This window comes from Cnephaeus nilssonii (genome assembly GCF_951640355.1).
Source record: "Cnephaeus nilssonii genome assembly, chromosome: 22".
In the NCBI taxonomy this organism is placed as follows: Eukaryota; Metazoa; Chordata; class Mammalia; order Chiroptera; family Vespertilionidae; genus Cnephaeus; species Cnephaeus nilssonii.
The window spans coordinates 10,005,924-10,025,885 of NC_137093.1; the positions used below are offsets into that span (position 1 = coordinate 10,005,924).

At 43.1% G+C, this 19,962-nt stretch overlaps 1 protein-coding gene across 5 annotated transcripts in view; it reads left to right on the plus strand.

Annotated features, from left to right (window-relative positions):
* The window catches only part of TMEM116 (transmembrane protein 116), a 57,325-nt gene that overhangs the window by 24,379 nt on the left and 12,984 nt on the right, over positions 1 to 19,962 (plus strand). For 3 of the 5 annotated variants that reach the window (XM_079763326.1, XM_079763325.1, XM_079763328.1), the window contains 4 exons: positions 6,793 to 6,897; positions 12,542 to 12,591; positions 13,476 to 13,559; positions 14,116 to 14,254. In XM_079763326.1, coding sequence (XP_079619452.1) covers positions 6,793 to 6,897; positions 12,542 to 12,591; positions 13,476 to 13,559; positions 14,116 to 14,254 — 378 coding nt within the window. Of the gene's footprint in view, positions 1 to 6,381; positions 6,553 to 6,792; positions 6,898 to 12,541; positions 12,592 to 13,475; positions 13,560 to 14,115; positions 14,255 to 19,962 lie in introns of all 5 variants that reach the window. The other 2 variants (XM_079763329.1, XM_079763327.1) reach the window with 2 other exon arrangements.

The window sequence follows — 19,962 nt, forward strand, 5'->3', positions numbered from 1 at the left end:
CTTTGCTGGGTAGAGTAATTTTGGTTGTAGGTTCTTGCCATTCATCATTTTGAATATTTCTTGCCACTCCCTTCTGGCCTGCATAGTTTCTGTTGAGAAATCAGCTGACAGTCATATGGGTGCTCCCTTGTAGGTAACTAACTGTTTTTCTCTTGGAAGATGTGTTAGTCAGGTACTTTAGAGATATCAATTTGGATTGCAAATGACATGAAGTGTATGGCTTGGAGTGTAAGCATAGAGTTTGGAGTCAAACATACGTGAGTTGAAATCCCAGCTCTAGCACTTGTTTGCTGTGTGATTTTTTTTTTAAACAAGTTAACTTCTCTGACTTTCAAGATTCTCTCTTTGTCTTTGCCCTTGGCATTTTAATTATGATGTGTCTTGGTGTGGTCCTCTTTGGATTCCTCTTGTTTGGGGTTCTGTGCACTTCCTGAACTTGTAAGTCTATTTCTTTCACAAGGTGGGGAAAGTTTTCTGTCATTATTTCTTCTAATAGGTTTTCAATATTTTGCTCTCTCTCTTCTTCTGGCACCCCAAAAATTCAAATGATGGTACGCTTAAAGTTGTCCCAGAGGCTCCTTACATTATCTTCATATTTTTGGATCCTTTTTGCTTTTTATTTTTCTGGTTGGGTATTTTTTGTTTCCTCATATTTCAGATCTTTGGTTTGATTCTTGGGGTACGTTGATCTACAGTTGAATTTCTGTATATTCTTTATTTCAGACAGTGTATGCTTAATTTCTGACTGGTCCTTTTCCATTTTTTTGGCATTCTCATTAAGGTCCTTGAAGGTCTCATCAAGTTTCTCAGCGGTTTTTAGAAGATTCTTGGGTAACCTTATAAATGTGATTTTGAACTCTATGTCGTCTCGTAGTTTTCTTTCCTCCATTTCTTTCATTCATGACATGTTTTTGTGACTCCGCATTTTGGCTGCTTCCCTATGTTGATGTAGCGGCTTTGTGTGGTAGGTGACCTATAGGGGCCAGTAGCTCAGCCTCCCCAATCACCTGAGGTGGACGGTCTTGGTATACCCCTTTGTGGGCTGAGTGCAAAGTCTTGTGTAGTTAAGCCTTGATTGCTGTTGGTACACTGGGAGGAATTGTCCTCCAGGCCAATTGGCTGTGGGGACCCGCTGTATTTATAATGGAAGGACTGCTGCGCTGGAGACACGCTTTTGGTGCAGGACTTGTTTCAGTGGGACTTTGATGCTCACTGAGTCTGCCTCTTGAATGTGTCACTTATGGATGTGAGGAGTTGAAATCTGTGTCTCACACTGACCACTAGGTACACTGGCTCTGGATCTCCTATGGGGTGCCAGTCAGCTACTGTCTGAGGTCACCCTGCAGGAGCTACAGTGAGAACTACAGTCCTCTCCTCCCTGCTTGGGATTTGTAGATTATGGAGCTGTCTGAACCGGTTTGCAAGTTTGCTAGGTTAAGCGGTGATAGTGAAGGTCATTCATATGCAAAAGCCGCTGCTTGGAGCTTGGGTGAGTTTGTAGGTTGTGCGGGGCGGGGTCTCAGGGTGTTACTAGGCTAGGGCATGGCAAACAGCAATGGCTGACAGCCAGCCGTCCCACGCCTCCGACTGCGTCCCCGCGTCTCGCGCCCCAGCGCAGCAAAGAATTATTCCTCTGCACAGCTCTGCAAGCAAGCCACCCTCACTTTCCGACCTGATGACAGACAGTCCAGCTTCTCCCAGTAGGAGTTTGGGTCCCATGCGTCTCCCCTTCGGGTTGAAGAAAGCAACGCCCGCCGCCAGCCCGTATCACACGCGCCCCCGTACCTCAGCTTTTCAGCGTTTGTGCACTGAATGCTCTTTTCTCTTTCTGTCTAGTTGTAGAACTTCCACTCAGCCAGCCCTCCCGTGGCTCTGGGTGGTAGATGTTTTGTCTTTTAGTTGTAGTTTTGAAATTGTTGTGCACGACCGCAGTTTAGGTGTTTACCTACATCGCCATCTTGAGTTCTCCCTCAGGAGTAAGTACTCTTAACAGCAAGAAAAAAATCCTCTGTACCCTAGCCCAAGTAATAGAAATAGCTTTATCTGTCATCCTAAGTGTTTTGGAACATTTAAAGTCTAGAGTGAAACTCGTATTATTTTCTGTCACTTCTGTTGGCATAGAATCAGGAATTTGTTTAAAAAATTTCAACCTTGAGTATTTTTATACTTGATTGTACTCTATTTTCTATGATAAGCTTGAGCTGCCATCTTTGAAGACAATTTTACAAAGAAGTAGAAAACCACATGTTTGATATAATTTTAAGTATCTTCATCTTGTAAAAGAGTGAACCAAAGTCATTGAGGTTTCATTTAGTCTCAGGATTCAATTTATTAAAAAAAGACCTGATTGGAAATCAGGACTCTGGAGTTACCTTGTTGGATCTGCTTTAAGCTGGTGTAGGGGATATTTTGGGCAAATAACTTCTTACATTAGTTTTTCATTAATTTAATAGTAGAAGCAAAATAGTTTCTGCCATGTAACAGACCTTAAATAAGTCACTTTAAAAACAAATTCACTTATCAGCGTGGTTTTCTTATGACAAAAATAGGATGAAATGTCAGTCTATATGTAAAGATACTTTTAAGTTATAAAGTTTATACCAATATAAGCTTGAGTAGAAGGTTCTTGCTTATCTTGCCTGTTATAGATTCTTCTTTACACATGTTAGTAATTCAGTAACTATTTGCCTCACTGGTATTTTAAGAGAGTAAAGATGATAGAGTTGAGTTTCTCAAAAGAATACAAAGTAGTTAAGGTGATAAATTTATAGTCATCTATAAATTGAAGAATGTTAACATTCATCACAATGGTCAAGGTTATTAACAACAATGTCTCTCAGACTTGAATAGATTTTTTTCTAAATAGAGTTTTTTCTAAACTGTAAGAAAGGCCAAGTTTAGAATTTTCTGTGTCTGGTATGAGGGTGGAGGGAATCTATCAGATATAATGACATCCTGGTTCCCTCTACTGGGCTTAAATGAAATTGCCTTTTAAAAAATGATTACAGATGTCTCCCATTTTCTCCCCTTTTGACCACCTCCACCCAGCTATTGCTTCCTCAGACTTCTGTTTCCTCACTATAGAATGGCCATTCTCTTTAAATCTCAAGAGGAGAGAGAAAGACAAGGAAATCAAATCACATATCAAATTTTACTGTCATGATTGGAGAGACATGTAATTTACTTCCTAGTATAAACCATCACTTATTTTAAATGTTCACTTTAGTAATGATGGAAACATTTTGGAAATCCTTTTGCTACGGATTTTTTCTTAAGAAACTAAACTTATATCTGCCTGTGGCCTCAGATAAAGGAACTCAAAGTTATTAGATAACTGTTTATTGAGTGTTTATAATGTTCTAGTCATTATACTACATTCTGGTGTACACATGGGTGAACAAGATAGATAAATTTCTTACCCTCAGGAGTTTACAATTCTAGTGATAATTCACCTCGAGCTATTGAGTGCCTGCTGTGCATAAAGCTCTGTGCTGAGTTGCTAGAAAGTGAGGGTTATGTTATGGGGTATAAATATAGAAACAAAAATATGATTCTTCACCTCAGAGATTAAAATCTAATGGGAGACTAGACATATGTACTTTATCTAAATCATTACAGTACAAAGCAAATTATATTCTATATAATAAAAGCCCAGTGACCAAATGGTGGAATGACCAGAATGACCACTTGACCAGTCACTATGATGTGCACTGACCGCCAGGGGGCAGATGCTCAATGCAGGAGCTGCCCCCTGGTGGTCAGTATGCTCCCACAGTGGAGCACAGAGATGAGGGTGGCATGGGTAGAACCCAGGGCATGCAGCTCCAAAAGGGCGTGGTTCAGGTTCTTTTCCAAGGCCAGGGTGGCTTCCATGGTGTCCTGAGTTTTGCCCCACTCAGCTGACTGGGATGAGCGGCATTCCCATAGCGGGCTGATCCCCACAGGCCACACCCCCCACCAGTGCACGAATCCTGTGCACCAGCCCTTTAGTTCTTTAATAAAAGTATAAACTAGGAATGTAAAAGAAGCGATTGGTTCTTTTTAAAATTTTTTTATTTTAATTAATCAATTTATTTTTTAAATTTATTTTTTATTGTTGATAGTATTATAGATACCTACCATTTTCTCCCCCCCCTTATCCCCCTCCTCCCATCCCATACCCATCACCCAAGTGATTGGTTCTAACTGGGAAGATTCAGAAAAGTATCATTGAATGGGTAACCAAACCAAAATTTCACCTAACCAAAAATGTCTGTCTCTCCTTATTATATCTTTTAGGAACAAAATGTATTGATCTGAGGTTCCTTTCTTTTATTTTTTCTTGATAAATTTGAGCAGTAAAATGATCTAAAGTCAGGCATGTAAGGAGGGAGGTAAAGTCATGTCTCAAGATCAGAGGGGATGGAAATATTCTCTGACTGTGCTATCCAATGTGTTAACCAGTAATCACACTTCGGTATTGAGTACTTAAAATATGGCTGGTGTGACTGAGGAACTGTATTTTAAATTGTATTTAATATTTATTAGTTTAAATTTGAATAGTCATGTAGTACCTACTGTATTGGGCAATGCAGGTCTGGATAATTCATGATATTATGGTTACTTACCGAAAATATGGGGACCTGGCATTTTACGTAGTGAACTTGTTCAGGATCTTGTACATGAGCTCAGCGTCTGCGCCATGGCTGTGCTGCGGAACAGAAGGGGCCTCTGGGGCAGCGAGCTCACATCCCGCTGTGGACCATCAAAAGCGGGGGAGTTGGGTGACTGTCTGCTCTGGCACCAGGCCTTTCGGAAGCCTCCGCCGAGCCGGAGGCTTCTGAAAGGCCTGGTGCACCAGCGGACAGGCACCCAGCTCCCCCGCGATCAAAAGCGAAAGCGTGTAGGGGACCCTACACATGCATGATTCAATCATGCACTGGGCCTCTAGTTTTCAATAAAAAAATAAAATAGAAAAAGGTTCTATGATATCTTTTTTTATTGTTGACAGTATTACAGATGTCTCCCATTTCCCCCCTGTCCCTCCCCACCCAGGCTTCTCTACACTATTGTTTGTGTCCATGGTCTATGCATATATGTTCTTTGGTTAATCTCTTACCATCCCCATTCACCTCCCTCCCCTCTGAATTCTGTCATTCTGTTCCATACATCCATGCCTCTGGACCTATTTTGTGCAAAAAAGTGGATCAGTTAGGTGAGAGGAGTTGGATAATACTGTGGTTCCTCTGAAGAGTCAAAGGATAAAATAAGGCCCTGGCTAGTGTGGCTTAGTTGGTCGAGCGTCAACCCATGCATGGAGAGGTCACCATTCAAATTCCCAGTCAGGGCACATGCCCGGGTTTCCAGCTTGATCCCCAGTAGGGAGTGTGCAAGAGGCAGTCAATCAATGTTTCTGGCAGGTCTCTCTCTCTCTCCCTCTTCATTCTTCTCTCTCTAAAGTCAATAAAAACTTCTTTTTTTAAAAGGAAGCTGACCCCCCCCCCCTCCCGCCGCCACTGTGGCTCATGGTTGAGCATTGACCTTATGAATCAGTTTGATTCCCAGTTAGGGCACATGCCTGGGATGCTGGCTCAATCCCTATTTTTAGGTGACATACAGAAGGCAGCCAATCACTGATTCTCTCTTATTGATGTTTCTCTCTCCCTCTCCCTCCCTCTCTGAAAGCAATAAAAATATAGTCCTAGCCAGTTTGGCTCAGTGGATAGAGCATTGGCCTGCGGATTGAAGGGTCCCAGATTAGATTCCGGTCAGGGGCACGTACCTCAGTTGCAGGTTTCTCCTCAGGCTGGGGCCCTAGTCAAGGTGCATGCAGGAGGCAACCAATCGATGTGTTTCTCTCACATCAATATTTCTCTCTGTCTGTCCCTCTCTCTTCCACTCTTTTTAAAAATCAATGGAAAAACATCCTCGGGTGAGGATTAAAAAATAAAATAAAAATAAATTTAAAAAAAAGCTGAGGCATGTTTTAGGTAGGCCTGGATAGAATTCCCATATTTTACATGGTATAAATACTAGATAGTAAGTTACTAATAGAATAGTAGGTAGGATGTGGAGAAAAAGAAACCCTTGTGCACTGCTGGTGGGAATGAAGACTGGTGCAGCCACTGTAGACAACAGTATGGAGTTTCCTAAAAAAACTAAAAATGGAACTATTTGACCCAGTGATCGCACTTCTAGGAATATGTCCCAAGAAACTAGAAACACCAATCAGAAAGGATACATGCACCCCCTATGTTCATAGTGGCACAATTCACCATAGCTAAGATTTGGAAATAGCCTAAGTGCCCATCAGCAGATGAGAGGATTAAAAACTGTGGTACATCTACACAATGGAATACTACACTACAGTAAAAAAGAAGGAATTCTTATCATTTTCAACAGTATGGATGGAACTGGAGAGCATTATGCTAAGTGAAATAAGCCAGTCAGAGAAAGATAAATATCACATGATCTCACTCATTTGTGGAATATAATGAGCAACATATACTGATGAACAAAAACAGATCCAGAGACAAAGAAGCATCCATCAGGCTGTCAAACCTCAGAGGGAAGGTAGGAAAGGATGGGGTAAGGGGGAGAGATCAACCAAAGGACTTGTATGCATGCATATAAGCCTAACCAATGGACACAGATACCAGGGGGGTGAGGGCCTGAGTGGGGGAATAAGGACACATATGTAATACATTAATCAATAAAGAAATTAAAAAATAAAAAATAATTGAAAATAATGAAATAAATCGAAGGAAATCAGAGTGGGGCAGTTATGATGGGTTGTTTTGATTTTTTACCTAGATATTCTACATTTCTTCATTTTTCTACACCATCAATTACATCTGGTATCTGTACAAAGAACTAAGGTTGAAACACACCCAGAGTGGACAGAGCACATTTTCCTTGGTAAGTTTTATTCAGAGTTAATAGTTAAGAACAGTTTGCTAAAACAAACCCATATATCCTTGATCAATAGTGTAAACACTCAGCACAGACTAGGTGAATTAATTGAGTTTAATAAAAGGAAAACGTTCTCACTGAGTTTCTATTCTGTTAACATGATTTCCTCATATCTCATGCCACCAAAAAAAAAAAAAAAAAGACTCGATTATGGGAAACATTATGCACAGTACTGCCATTCCTGCCTGGCTCTTTCTTTTTAAAAAATATATTTTATTGATTTTTTACAGAGAGGAAGGGAGAGGGATAGAGAGTTAGAAACATTGATGAGAGAGAAACATCGATTCAGCTGCCTCCTGCACACTCCCTGCCGGGGATGTCCCCGCAACCAAGGTACACGCCCTTGACTGAAATCGAACCTGGGACCTTTCAATCCACAGGCCCACACTCCATTCACTGAGCCAAACCGGTTAGGGCCCTGCCTGGTTCTATTCAGTAAAAGAAATAATCCTTGGCTCTATGCCAGTACATCATTGCTGCTAAAGATCTTGGTGAAGAGTCAGGGAAAGTGTTCAGTTTGGTAACCTGGGATTTGAACTATAGGTATGAAAAGGGAGAGTGTTCTGCTCTGCTGTATTTTTTCAGTATGTGTGGGTAACAAGATATTGGTTTGCAGAAGGGCAGGGGAATTAATGTATGGTAATCAGAAAGTAAGATTAACCCAGGGAGAAGTTAGATGTCTTTCCTCCTTTGGTTCACAAAGAGTTTTGGCACTGTTTAGCATCATAATTATTCACTGAGTCAGTACATCTGGACTCTTTTTGTGTGCATATACATATTTTACATATCATATAATTCATCTATTTTAAATATACAACTCAATGGTTTTTAAAGTAAACTTATCAGGTTTATAGTCATCATCATGACAGTTTCAGAATATTTTCTTCACCCCAGTAAAATCTTCCATTCCCATTTACTGTTAATCCCCTTCCCCCCCTCTGCACTAGACAACCACTAATCTACTTTCTGTCTATAGATTGTCCTTTTCTGGACATTTTATATAGATGGAATCATACAGTATATAATTTCTTTTGTCTGGTTTATTTCATTTAGCATAATGCTTTTGAAGTTTATCCATTTAAGTATTATATTAGTAATTCATTACTTTTTATTGCTGAATATTATTACATTGTATAGTATACTTTCTTATTTCTGACTCTTAGTGATCTTGGCAGAATACAGTTTTATGATGTGAGCAATTTTCATTTATTTAAATATCTATATGTTTTAATACTATTATACATATTTTTCAAAATATTTTCATTGATTTCAGAGAGGAGAGGAGAGGGAGAAAGAGATAGAAACAGAAACATCAATGATGAAAGAGAATCATTGATTGGCTGCCTGCTGCACGCCCCCTACTGGGGATTGTGCCCACAACTCAAGCATGTGACCTGACTGGGAATGAAACTGGTGACCTCTTGGCTCATGGGTTGAGGCTCAACCACTGAGCTACACCAGCCGGTCAGAAAAAACTAATTTTTGAAGAAAAGGGAGGGAGAGACAAAGATTAACGGTCATATATGTTATTCTATTGCTTTATAGTAATACAAATGCACATGTTGTGTTTTTCTTTATGTAACACGCGCTACAACACTAATATTCCACAAAGATAAACTCTAGCCAAAAAATTTAACTCCACTGTCTATTATTCTGTCATTTTAGCTTTATTCCAAAAGCCTTGACATGTTTTTGTTTTTTATTTTTGAGTTCTCTTTTAAGTACCCTAGCAAGACTTATGCCCTAAACTTTTACTTATAAACTTTTTATCAGAGATTCATTGATATCCAGTTAAGAATAAGAATTAAACACAGGATAGCCACCTGCTGGATAGAGGATAAAATAAAAAGAGAAAAAGGGACATGAGCCGAAACCGGTTTGGCTCAGTGGATAGAGCGTCGGTCTGCGGACTGAAAGGTCCCAGGTTCGATTCCGGTCAAGGGCATGTGCCTTGGTTGCGGGCATATCCCTGGTGGGGGGTGTGCAGGAGGCAGCTGGTCGATGGTTCTCTCTCGTCGATGTTTCTAGCTCTCTATCCCTCTCCCTTCCTCTCTGTAAAAAATCAATAAAATATGTTTTAAAAAAAAGAAAAAAGGACATGAGTAGGAGAAGTCACCAAAGACTAATTTTACCTAAAGTCAGCATTGTCTATCCAACTTGAAATCATTTGCTATTCTTGACTCAAAGTTCTTAAGGCAAGTCAGTTACTCATTTCTGGTTAATTGCTCACTTAATGCTTATTGATCCCTAACAATGCCATCCCATATTGTCTCTACCTTAAAATAGAAAAAAACCCCACACTTGTTTTATCTTCTGTTCTCTCTTTAAGGTGTTATGTTAAAAATCTTTCACCATAAATTCCTAGTGGGTATGGACCATTCTTCTGTAGTTTGATTTACAGTGTCTAACACAACTGGAGATTTTTGAAATGTTTTTTCTTCTAGAACCTAACAAGTCTTGAAGAGCTTATAATCCAAAGAGTTTATTTGACCTTGCCCTTATTATACTAACCCTGGCCTGTTATGCTTTCTGCTGGTCATATTTTTAAAATTTATTTTTAATTATTTTTATTAATTTTTAAAAATCCTCACCAAGGCTATTTTTTCCATTGATTTTTAGAGAGAATGGAAGAGAGAGGGAAAGATAGAGAAATATTGATGTGAGAGAAACACAAAAATTGGTTGCCTACTGCACAAGTCCCAACCAGGGCCCAGGTTGGGGAGGAGGCTTCAACCGAGGTTACGTGCCCTTGACTGGAATCGAACCCAGGACTCTTTAGCCTGCAGGCCAACGCTCTATCCACTGAGACAAATTGGCTAGGGTCTGCTGGTCATGTTATACAGAGACTTTCACTCCACTCATAAGGAGTGAAAATCTCTCACCTCCCTGGATATAAAAGAAGAGGATTGAACTGTTATTAGAAGATGGAACATTGTGTGATTTAACATTTGCCTTTTTTTTAAAGAGAATTTGTTCTGGTATTCAAATCTTATATTAAGCTACTTCCTGCAGGTTCTCTTTGTGACTATTGCACTATCCTATATAACTAGAGGCACGGTGCACGAAATTCATGCACGGGGGTGTGTGTCCCTCAGCCCAGCCTGTACCCTCTCCAATCTGGGGCCTCTCGAGGGATGTCCGACTGCCCGTTTAGGCCCGATCCTACCTGGATCGGGCCTAAACGGGCAGTCGGGACATCCCTCTCACAATCCAGGACTGCTGGCTCCCAACTGCTTGCCAGCCTGCCTTCCTGATTGCCCCAAACTGCTTCTGCCTGCCAGCCTTATCACCCCCTAACCACTCCCCTGCCAGCCTGATTGATGCCTAATTGCTCCCCTGCCAGCCTGTTTGCCCCTAACTGCCCTCCCCTGCAGGGCTGGTCACCCCTAACTGCCCTCCCCTGCAGGCCTGGTCACCCCTAACTGACCTCCCCTGCAGGCCTGGACCCCCCCAACTGCTCTTCCCTGCAGGCCTGGGTTCCCCCCAACTGCCCTTCCCTGCAGGCCCAGTTGCCTCCAACTTCCCTCCTCTGCTGGCCTGGTCACTCCTAACTGCCCTCCCCTGCAGGCTTGATCACCCTCAACTTCCCTCCCTTGCAGATCTGGTCTCTCCCAACTGCCTTCCCCTGCTGGCCATCTTGTGGTGGCCCTCTTGTGTCCACATGGGGGAAGTCATCTTTGACCACAGGGGGAAGCCATCTTGTGTGTTGGAGTGATGGTCAATTTGCATACTATTCTTTTATTACATAGGATTAGATAGGAGAGAGGCCTGGTGCATGGGTGGGGGCCGGCTGGTTTGCCCTGAAGGGTGTCCTGGATCAGGGTGGGGGTTCCTTTGGGGTGTGGGGTGGCCTGGGCGAGAGGCCTGTGGTGGTTTGCAGGCTGGGCACGCCCCCCCCCCAACGGAGGCCCTGGGATCTGGGATTTATTTATCTTCTATAATTGAAACTTTGTAGCCTTGAGCAGAGGCCTGGGCCTGCCAGGGCAGGTGGAAAGCTTGGCTTCTTCCATTGCCGGGGAAACCCAAGCCTCCTGCTGTCTCCATGGCCGCAGCCATCTTGGTTGGGTTAATTTGCATACTTGCTCCTGACTGGCTAGGGGGCATGACTTGTTGGTGTAGCGGAGGTATGGTCAATTTGCATATTACTCTTTCATTAGCTAGGATAATACTGTATAATAAAGAGGTAACGTGCAAATTGGCCATCACACCCTCGCACAAGATGGCCTCGCCCATGTGGTCACAAGATGGCCACCCCCATTTGGACATAAGATGGCTGCGTCCATGTCGTCACAAGATGGCCACCACAAGATGGCTGGCAGGGGAGGGCAGTTGTGGGTGATCAGGCCAGCAGGGGAGGGCAGTTGGGGGTGATCGGGATGGCAGGGAAGCAGTTAGGCATCCATCAGGCTGGCAGGGGAGTGGTTAGGGGGGTGATCAGGCTGGCAGGCAGAAGCTGTTAGGGGCAATCAGGCAGGCAGGCAGGCAGGTGAGTGGTTAGGAGCCAGCAGTCCCAGATTGTGAGGGGTGTCGGGACTAAACTCTCTGGGATCAGGACTAAACCGTCAGTCAGACATCCCCCGAGGGGTCACAGATTGGAGAGGGTACAGGCTGGGCTGAGGGACAACCCCCAGTGCATGAATTTTGTGCCCTGGGCCTCTAGTCTTATATAATATCCTATATAATAAAGAGGTAATATGCAAATTAATCCTCAGGCCCTCACAAGATGGCTGCCTATGACCAGGCTGGCAGGGGGGTTAGTGAGGGATGACCAAACAACTGAACAAGCAGGCTGCATGGGGCGACCAGGCCAGCAAGGGGGTTAGTGAGGGACGACCAAACTACTGAACAAGCAGGCTGCATGGGGCGACCAGGCAGGCGGTGGGGGAGGCATGAGGGCAATCAGGCCGGCGGAGGGGGGCAGTTGGAGGCAACCAGGCTGGCGGGGGGGGGGCAGTAAGAGGCAACCAGGCCATTGGGGGGGCAGTTAGGGGCAACCAGGGGGGACAGTTGGGAGCCATTAGGCTGGCAGGGGCGGCAATGAGGGGCAACTAGGCTAACAGGGGGGCAGTTGGGGGCGACCAGGTCAGCAGGGAGGGCAGTTGGGGGTGATCAGGCTGGCATGCAGAGGCAGTGAGGGGTGATCAGGCCAGCGGGGGGGGTGGGGGTGGTGGCAGTTAGGGGTGACCAGGCAGGCAGGCAGGTGAACAATTAGGAGCCAGCGGTCCAGGATTTTGAGAGGGAAGTCCGACTGCTGGTTTAGGACTGATCCCCAGGATTGGGCCTAAACCGGCAGTTGGACATCCCCCAAGGGGTTCTGGATTGGAGAGGGTACAGGCTAGTCTGAGGGGACCCCCCGGTGCACAAATTTTGTGCACCATGCCTCTAGTTTAGAATATAGTAACACAGATAAAATTCTCTTATCTCCAATGCTAAGGAACTATTTCACTGAATTTTATAACAAATATTTCTTAATGGAAGCAAGCTGACACTTGGAAATTTTTTTCTGTCAAGTGACACTTAATGACCTGGTATTTATTATAACATGATTGGCAATATCCTAAGATACTGCTCACATTTATTCTTTTCATAGGTTATAGATAATTCTTGTCAAGTTGGTCAGATAGCCATCATTTCATCAAGGTAAGATATTTTGCTTTCTTTCCTAGCAAGGTGTGGACCCTCATTATTCTGGAGTCTAGGTGGGAACAAATAGGAGAACAATGTCCTTTATATCTATTGAGTCTGTCATGCCTAGGTCCTCTTGGAGCCTTACTGAGTAGGAAGCAACAAATATGTGATCTTTGGTTCCATTTTCTCAAATAGGACAGGCAAACAGTTTGAAGTTACAGATTTGGGTTTTAGCCTCAATTCTGCCATCACCTCTATGTGACCATCAGGTATTTCCCTTTAATTCCTTTCTACATCTCTTAAAGAGTTGTAATAGGGGCTTTCAAGATCTAATCTACCTTCATAACATTGGGTGAGATTCTTAAAATTATTAAGCCCAGAAGGAGTCTGGATCTCATTTAAGGGTCATTACAGAGTTGGTTTTAGATTTTGTAACTTTAACTCCTGGATCTTTTCCTCTGGATAAATAATTGGTTATTTAAAGGTCTATTTTGGAAAAGCTCCCAGGAAAGGGCTTAGGAGAATGAAGTTATTTCTGGTCACCATGGAAAGAGAAACAGACTGAGCAAGCACAGAGCTCCTTGTAAAATTTTTCCTTTCATTTTGACCCACTTGAATTTTATAGGACCACACAACTCTCAGAGACTGTCTATGAAACTCTGTTAGTGTTCATTACCCTAAGTATAAAGTGCATTCTTCACTTCACTTTCCCAGGTATTGAAAAAGACAGTATACTTACCGTTTTTGAATGATTTTTCTTAGAGAATTTAAATGTGTATGTATTAGTGGAGAGTGGTGGGATGATAGAGGAGGGAGAAGAACAGGATAATATTTTGCAAATGGAAGAGGGCATAAAACAGTCTGAATATTAGGATGACAAGTTTTTTTCCTCCCAGCCTGATACCTCTACTATTGATGATACCTGTATTCTGTCTGGGCAATGCCAGCGAATGTTTCCACAACTTTAGCCAGAACCATGGGTAAGTAAGGACCAGATCTATCATTTTCATAGTTGTCTACACATATTCTTTTCTATACATGGACATAGAAGAGGACTTTCTACATACATTCTGGCTAAGGTGTTGTATTCTAAATGAGCTATGTGAATAATGAGGATAATGTGTAGCCAAGGCTGAAAATACATTCATAGAAATATAACAAGGTGACTAGAAAATGATGTATCTATGACAGTGATGGCGAACCTATGACACGCGTGTCAGCACTGACACGCGTAGCCATTTCTGATGACATGCGGCTGCATGCCGAGGATGAAACATTTGCTGCTCCTGAGGATGAAACATTTGTGAAATAATGTTTTTTCCTCAAAGTGACACAATACCCGAGTTATGCTCAGTTTTTTGGTGAAGTTTGACACACCAAGCTCAAAAGGTTGCCCATCACTGATCTATGAGAAGGAACAAAGTGTTAGCAAAATGATAAGTGAAATTTTATACTCATGAACTTTTGTTGCACTAATAGGTATCTTTCTAGTTTTATATCTGTAGCAGTACTCTTGTCCATTGATTCTCTTCCTAGGTGTATCCTGATGCACTCACCACCATCAGCCATGGCTGAACTCCTGCCTTCTGCCAACACATCAGTCTGTAGCACACTTTATTTTTATGGGCTCATCCTTTTCCTGACCAGCTTTCTACTCAGCCTCTTCACCATTGTGGTATGGTGCCACCTTATCTGCCTTTATGGAAAGAAGCGGGGATAGGGAGGGATTGGGTAGTATTCCCAAGGCCTGGAAAAGATGAGGTAGGAATCACTTTTGATAGTCCCAGACTTAACAAAGTGGCTAGGAGATATTGACAATTTAATTATTACCTTAGTCTTTTGGACTTCACAAAATCAAATGATGAGTGGGAAAAAGAGCCTGTATTCATTCTGTAGGAATTATCCTCATTCTAGAAGTAATATATGTTCTTGTGGATCTCCATGAAGGATCAGAGCAGAAAACTACAATGTGTCAAGTCTGTCCTTTATATAGAATAACTAGAAGCTCGGTGCACGAAATTCATGCACTAGAAGGGGGAGGTCCCCTCAGCCTAGCCTGCGTCCTCTTGCAGTCTGGAGCCCGACTGATGGCTTAGGCCCGCTCCTGCCTAAGCTATCAGTCAGACATCCTTAGTGCTGCCGTGAAGATGGGAGAGGCTCCCACCACCACTGATGCACTCACTAGCTGTGAGCCCGGCTTCTAGCTGAGTGGCGCTCCCCTTGTGGGAGCGCACTGACCACCAGGGGGCAAGTCCTGTGTTGAGCATCTGCCCCCTGATGGTCAGTGCGCATCATAGTGACTGGTTGTCCCACCATTCGGTCTATTTGCATATTAGCTTTTATTGTATAGGACTAGGGCCCCAGTGCATGAATTTGTGCAACTTTAAAGGAACTGTGGGCCATGAGGCTGCTGTGGGCACAGAGGCAGGTCTTGGCCCATCCTCTGCACCCCCACCAAGCCCCTCTCGCTGCAGCCTCCAGTCCCCTGTCTGCCAGCAGCCCTGCTCCCGCTGCCACCATTCCCACGCGCTGACGGCACCGGCCTCACTCACACCCACTGACAGCGCAGAGCGATTGGGGCTGGCGCCAATAGCAGGTGCAAGCGGGGCTGGTGCCATCAGTGGGTGTGAGCAGTGGCTGCTGCCCGATCACCCCTCAGGAGCAGGGGGAGGTGGAGAAGCCCTTGGGGATGATCAGTACCAGTGCCAGGTGCTGGCAGCGGTGCTAGCGGTGGCTCCGGCAGTGGGTGTGAGTGGAGCCGTTGTGGGCAGCGGGTACAAGATGCAGCTGCCAGCCCTGATCGCCCCTCAGGAGTAGGGGGAGGTGGAGAAGCCCTGAGGGGCGATTGGAGCCAGCAGCCGCAGCTTGCACCTGCTGATGGCGCCAAGCATAGGGGCCGGCACTGGGCACCATCACTGGGTGGAAGTGGCAGCTCCGGTGCCAGCAGCGGGTGCTAGCGCCGGGCAGGACCGCAGTGCATGAGAGCTAAGAATTTTCAGTAACCACCAGAGGCTTGCCCTGATGACAGCGACTGGTGCCCCGCCTTGGTCTGGCGCCCCCGCTCACCTGCTCCACCATCCCACCGTGGCTGCCGCCCTCCTTGTTCCTCACTCTGCCGCCTGCTGCCAGCGCCCACTATGCTCTGCACATGCCCCCTGGTGGGCAGCGTATGTCATAGAGACTGGTTGTTCATTTGTTCGGTTGTTCTGCCATTCGATCTATTTGCATTTTAGGGTTTTATATTAGTATATATAGATACTTTGGAATGTGTGGGATGAGCTTTGGTTTAATTTTCCAAATAATGAAAAAGTTTTCTTTTCTCAGTTCTTTATTGGCTATAAATTTGTGATTATGATATGTCTAACTGAGTTAAGGTGCTAAGTGACTCAGGCAGTTATTAAATACTCACCCAACATCATCAGAATGATGTATAATTAAAATAATCAGCTATGAGACAATACATTATCTATAATAATCTATAATAATAAAAGCATAATATGCTAATTAGACCAGATGTCCTTCTGGATGAAGCCAAGACTGTGAGGGAAGCCCGGGTCCTGGGTGCCAAAGGGAAGCCAGTGCTGGCACCTGGGGGAAGGAAGGCCTACTCTTGCACAACTTTCATGCATCGGGCCTCTAGTTTATATATAACTGCCTAGTACTGTGGTTGGCAAACTGCAGCTCACGAGCCTCATGCGGCTCTTTAGCCCCTTGAGTGTGGCTCTTCCACAAAATACCACGGCCTGGGCAAGTCTATTTTGAAGAAGTGGTGTTAGAAGAAGTTTAAGTTTAAAAAATTTGGCTCTGAAAAGACATTTCAATCGTTGTACTGTTGATATTTGGCTCTGTTGACTAATGAGTTTGCTGACCACTGGCCTAGTACAAAATCAGTAAGCAAATAATATGCCTTCTAATTTGCCATATCTATTTTTCAGTATAATGTTCTCCTCTCTTCATATGTTAGTTCAGGGATTACAAACTATCTACCTGCAGACCAAATTTATCCCCCAAATATGTTTTGTTTCCTAGTACAGGTAGTACATGTGAACCAAATATAATTGTGGGAAATTTCCTTTGATAATTCAAATATAAGTTATGGAGATAACTTAGTTCAAATCAGCAAGTCTGTAAAGATTGCACAATGACTAATTTGCATTAAAATGGTTTTAATGGTTTATATTTAGAACTGATTGACAAGAGAGACACCTGGCACCCTGGGGATTCCTGTTTGCTTCTTCAGAATAACCCAGGCTTCAATGGGCATTCAGAATTGTCATTCTGATTCCTTTTTAAAAAACACATTTGTATTGATTTCAGAGAGGAAGGTGAGAGGGAAAGAGAGAAACATGAAAGAGAATCATTAATTGGCTGGCTGCCTCTTGCATGCCCCACTCTTGAGTATCGAACCCACAACCCAGGCAATGTGCCCTTACCAGGAATCGAACTGTGATCTCCTGGTTCATAGGTCAACGTTCAACCAGCTGGACGAATTCTGATTCTTTTTAAAACAATAGATGATGAATTGATTCCACTAGCCATGAATATTCTCAAATAAGTTTAGGCCTCCTGCCGAAACCGGTTTGGCTCAGTGGATAGAGCGTCAGCCTGCGGACTGAAAGGTCCCAGGTTCGATTCCGGTCAAGGGCATGTACATTGGTTGCGGGCACATCCCCAGTGGGGGTGTGCAGGAGGCAGCTGATCGATGTTTCTCTCTCATCAATGTTTCTAGCTCTCTCTCCCTCTCTATCCCTCTCCCTTCCTCTCTGTAAAAAATCAATAAAATATATTAGATAGTCCATAATAAAAAATGGTATTTAAAAAAAAAAGTTTAGGCCTCCTTTTGATCCCTATTTTTGTGGGAAAAAAGAAACTTAAATGGCTAAACTTTAAGTTAATTGGTTGTTAATTTAGAGTATGGATCTGGATTATTAGAGAAAAGTTTTAAATTTGGTCAAAGTTGTTTCCAAGATTATTACATAATTCACTCCCTACAAAAATCATGTTGGACTTCTGACCTGATTTATATTTCTTTCAGTTAGCTAAAGGGCAAGAAAAGACCTTTTTTTTTTTGACTTACAGTTGAGAATTTAAGCTCGGTCACAGTGCTAAAGTATTTATTTTAAGGATATTAAGTATAGAATACTTTATTTTATTTTTTAATGTAATTATTTGGGTTTTTTATTATTATAAATCTTTTTTAAATTACTTTATTGATTAAGGTATCACATATTTGTCATCAACCCCCCCTATTATAAATCTTTATTGTTCAGATTATTACAGGTGTTCCTCTTCCTCCCCCCATACTTCTCCTCCACCTGATTCCTCACCCCACCCATGCCCTCACCCCCCACCACTGTCTTTATCCATAGGTGTAAGACCTTTGTCCAATCTCTTCCCATACCCTTCAGACCACCTTCCTCCTGAGAATTGTCAGTCCACTCCATTTCTATGTCCCTGATTCCATTATATTCACCAGTCCATTCTGTTCTTCAGACTTTTTATTCACTTGATTTTTAGATTCACTTGTTGGTAGGTATGTATTTGATGTCTTTTTGTTGTTCATAATTTTTATCTTTACCTTTTTCTTCTTCTTCCTCTTCTTAAAGAATACCCTTCAGCATTTCATGTAATCCTGGTTTGGTGGTGATGAACTTCTTTAGTTTTTTCTTGTCTGTGAAGCTCTTTATCTGACCTTCAATTCTGAATGATAGCTTTGTTGGGTAGAGTAATCTTGGTTGTAGGTTCTTGCTGTTCATCGCTTTACCTTCTTTTTTTTTTTTTTAAATATATTTTATTGATTTTTTACAGAGAGGAAGAGAGAGGGATAGAGAGTTAGAAACATCGATGAGAGAGAAACATCGATCAGCTGCCTCTTGAACACCCCCTACTGGGGATGTGCCCGCAACCAAGGTACATGTCCTTGACTGCAATCGAACCTGGGACCCTTGAGTCTGCCGGCCAACGCTCTATCCACTGAGCCAAACTGGTTTCGGCTGTTCATCGCTTTGAATATTTCTTGCCACTCTCTTCTGGACTGCATAGTTTCTGTTGAAAAATCAGCTGACAGTCTTATGGGTACTCCCTTGTAGGTAACTAACTGTTTTTCTCTTGCTGCTTTCAAGATTCTCTCTTTGTCTTTTGCCCTTGGCATTTTGATTATGATGTGTCTTGGTGTGGTCCTCTTTGGATTCCTCTTGTTTGGGGTTCTGTGTGCTTCCTGAACCTGTAAGTCTATTTCTTTCACCAGGTGGGGAAAGTTTTCTGTCATTATTTCTTCTAATAGGTTTTCAATATTCTGCTCTCTCTTGTCAGGTCCAGCCTGACGGGTTGAACCGGGCTGAGGTAGGGAGGTGGGATTGGAGAAAAGAAAGAAAGACAGGACAGCGGGGTTCAGGAGGTTCACGAGCTCTCGAGAAGCTGTGTCGTGTTTATTAACTCTGTAATGCCTTTTATACACAAAACACTCAATAGGAGGTCTATACTCTTTGTTCCTCTTAATCTGTACTCTTTGTTCCTCTTAATCTCTAAGGGAGAGATAGAGCAGAAGGACAAATTCTTGGTACAGTAAATCAGGCAGATTCTCAGTAAATAGTTACAGACTTCTTGGCAAGCCATGAAAGGGTTGCTCTCATTCTACTGATAACCGCCATCCAAACAGGTCTGGGAAAGCTGTGTGGGTAAGGGTCCCGTCCTTGCTAGACCCTTCCGGTGTAAGGACGGTGTCAGTTTATACCTGGTCTCCAACACTCTCTTCTTCTGGCACCCCAAAAATTCGGATGTTGGTACGCTTAAAGTTGTCCCAGAGGCTCCTTACATTATCCTCATATTTTTGGATCATTTTTTCTTTTTGGTTGGGTGTTTTTTGTTTCCTCTTATTTTTTGTTTTCTCTGGTTGGGTGTTTTTTGTTTTCTCATATTTCAGATCTTTGGTTTGATTCTTAGGGTACGTTGATCTACAGTTGAGTTTCTGTATATTCTTTATTTCAGACAGTGTATGCTTAATTTCTGACTGGTCCTTTTCCATTTTTTTGACATTCTCATTGAGGTCCTTGAAGTCCTCATCAAGTTTCTCCACAGTTTTTAGAAGATTCTTGAGTAACCTTATAAATGTGGTTTTGAACTCTATATCATCCTGTAGTTTACTTTCCTCCATCTCTTTCATTCGTGACATGTTTCTGTGCCTCTGCATTTTCGCTGCTTCCCTGTGTTGATGGAGCGGCTTTGTGTTGTAGGTGACCTATAGGGCCAGTAGCTCAGCCTCCCCAATCACCTGAGGTGGACGGTCTTGGTGCGCCCCTCTATGAGCTGAGTGCAAAGTCTTGGTGTAGTTAAGCCTTGATTGCTGTTGGTACACTGGGAGGAATTGTCCTCCAGGCCAATTGG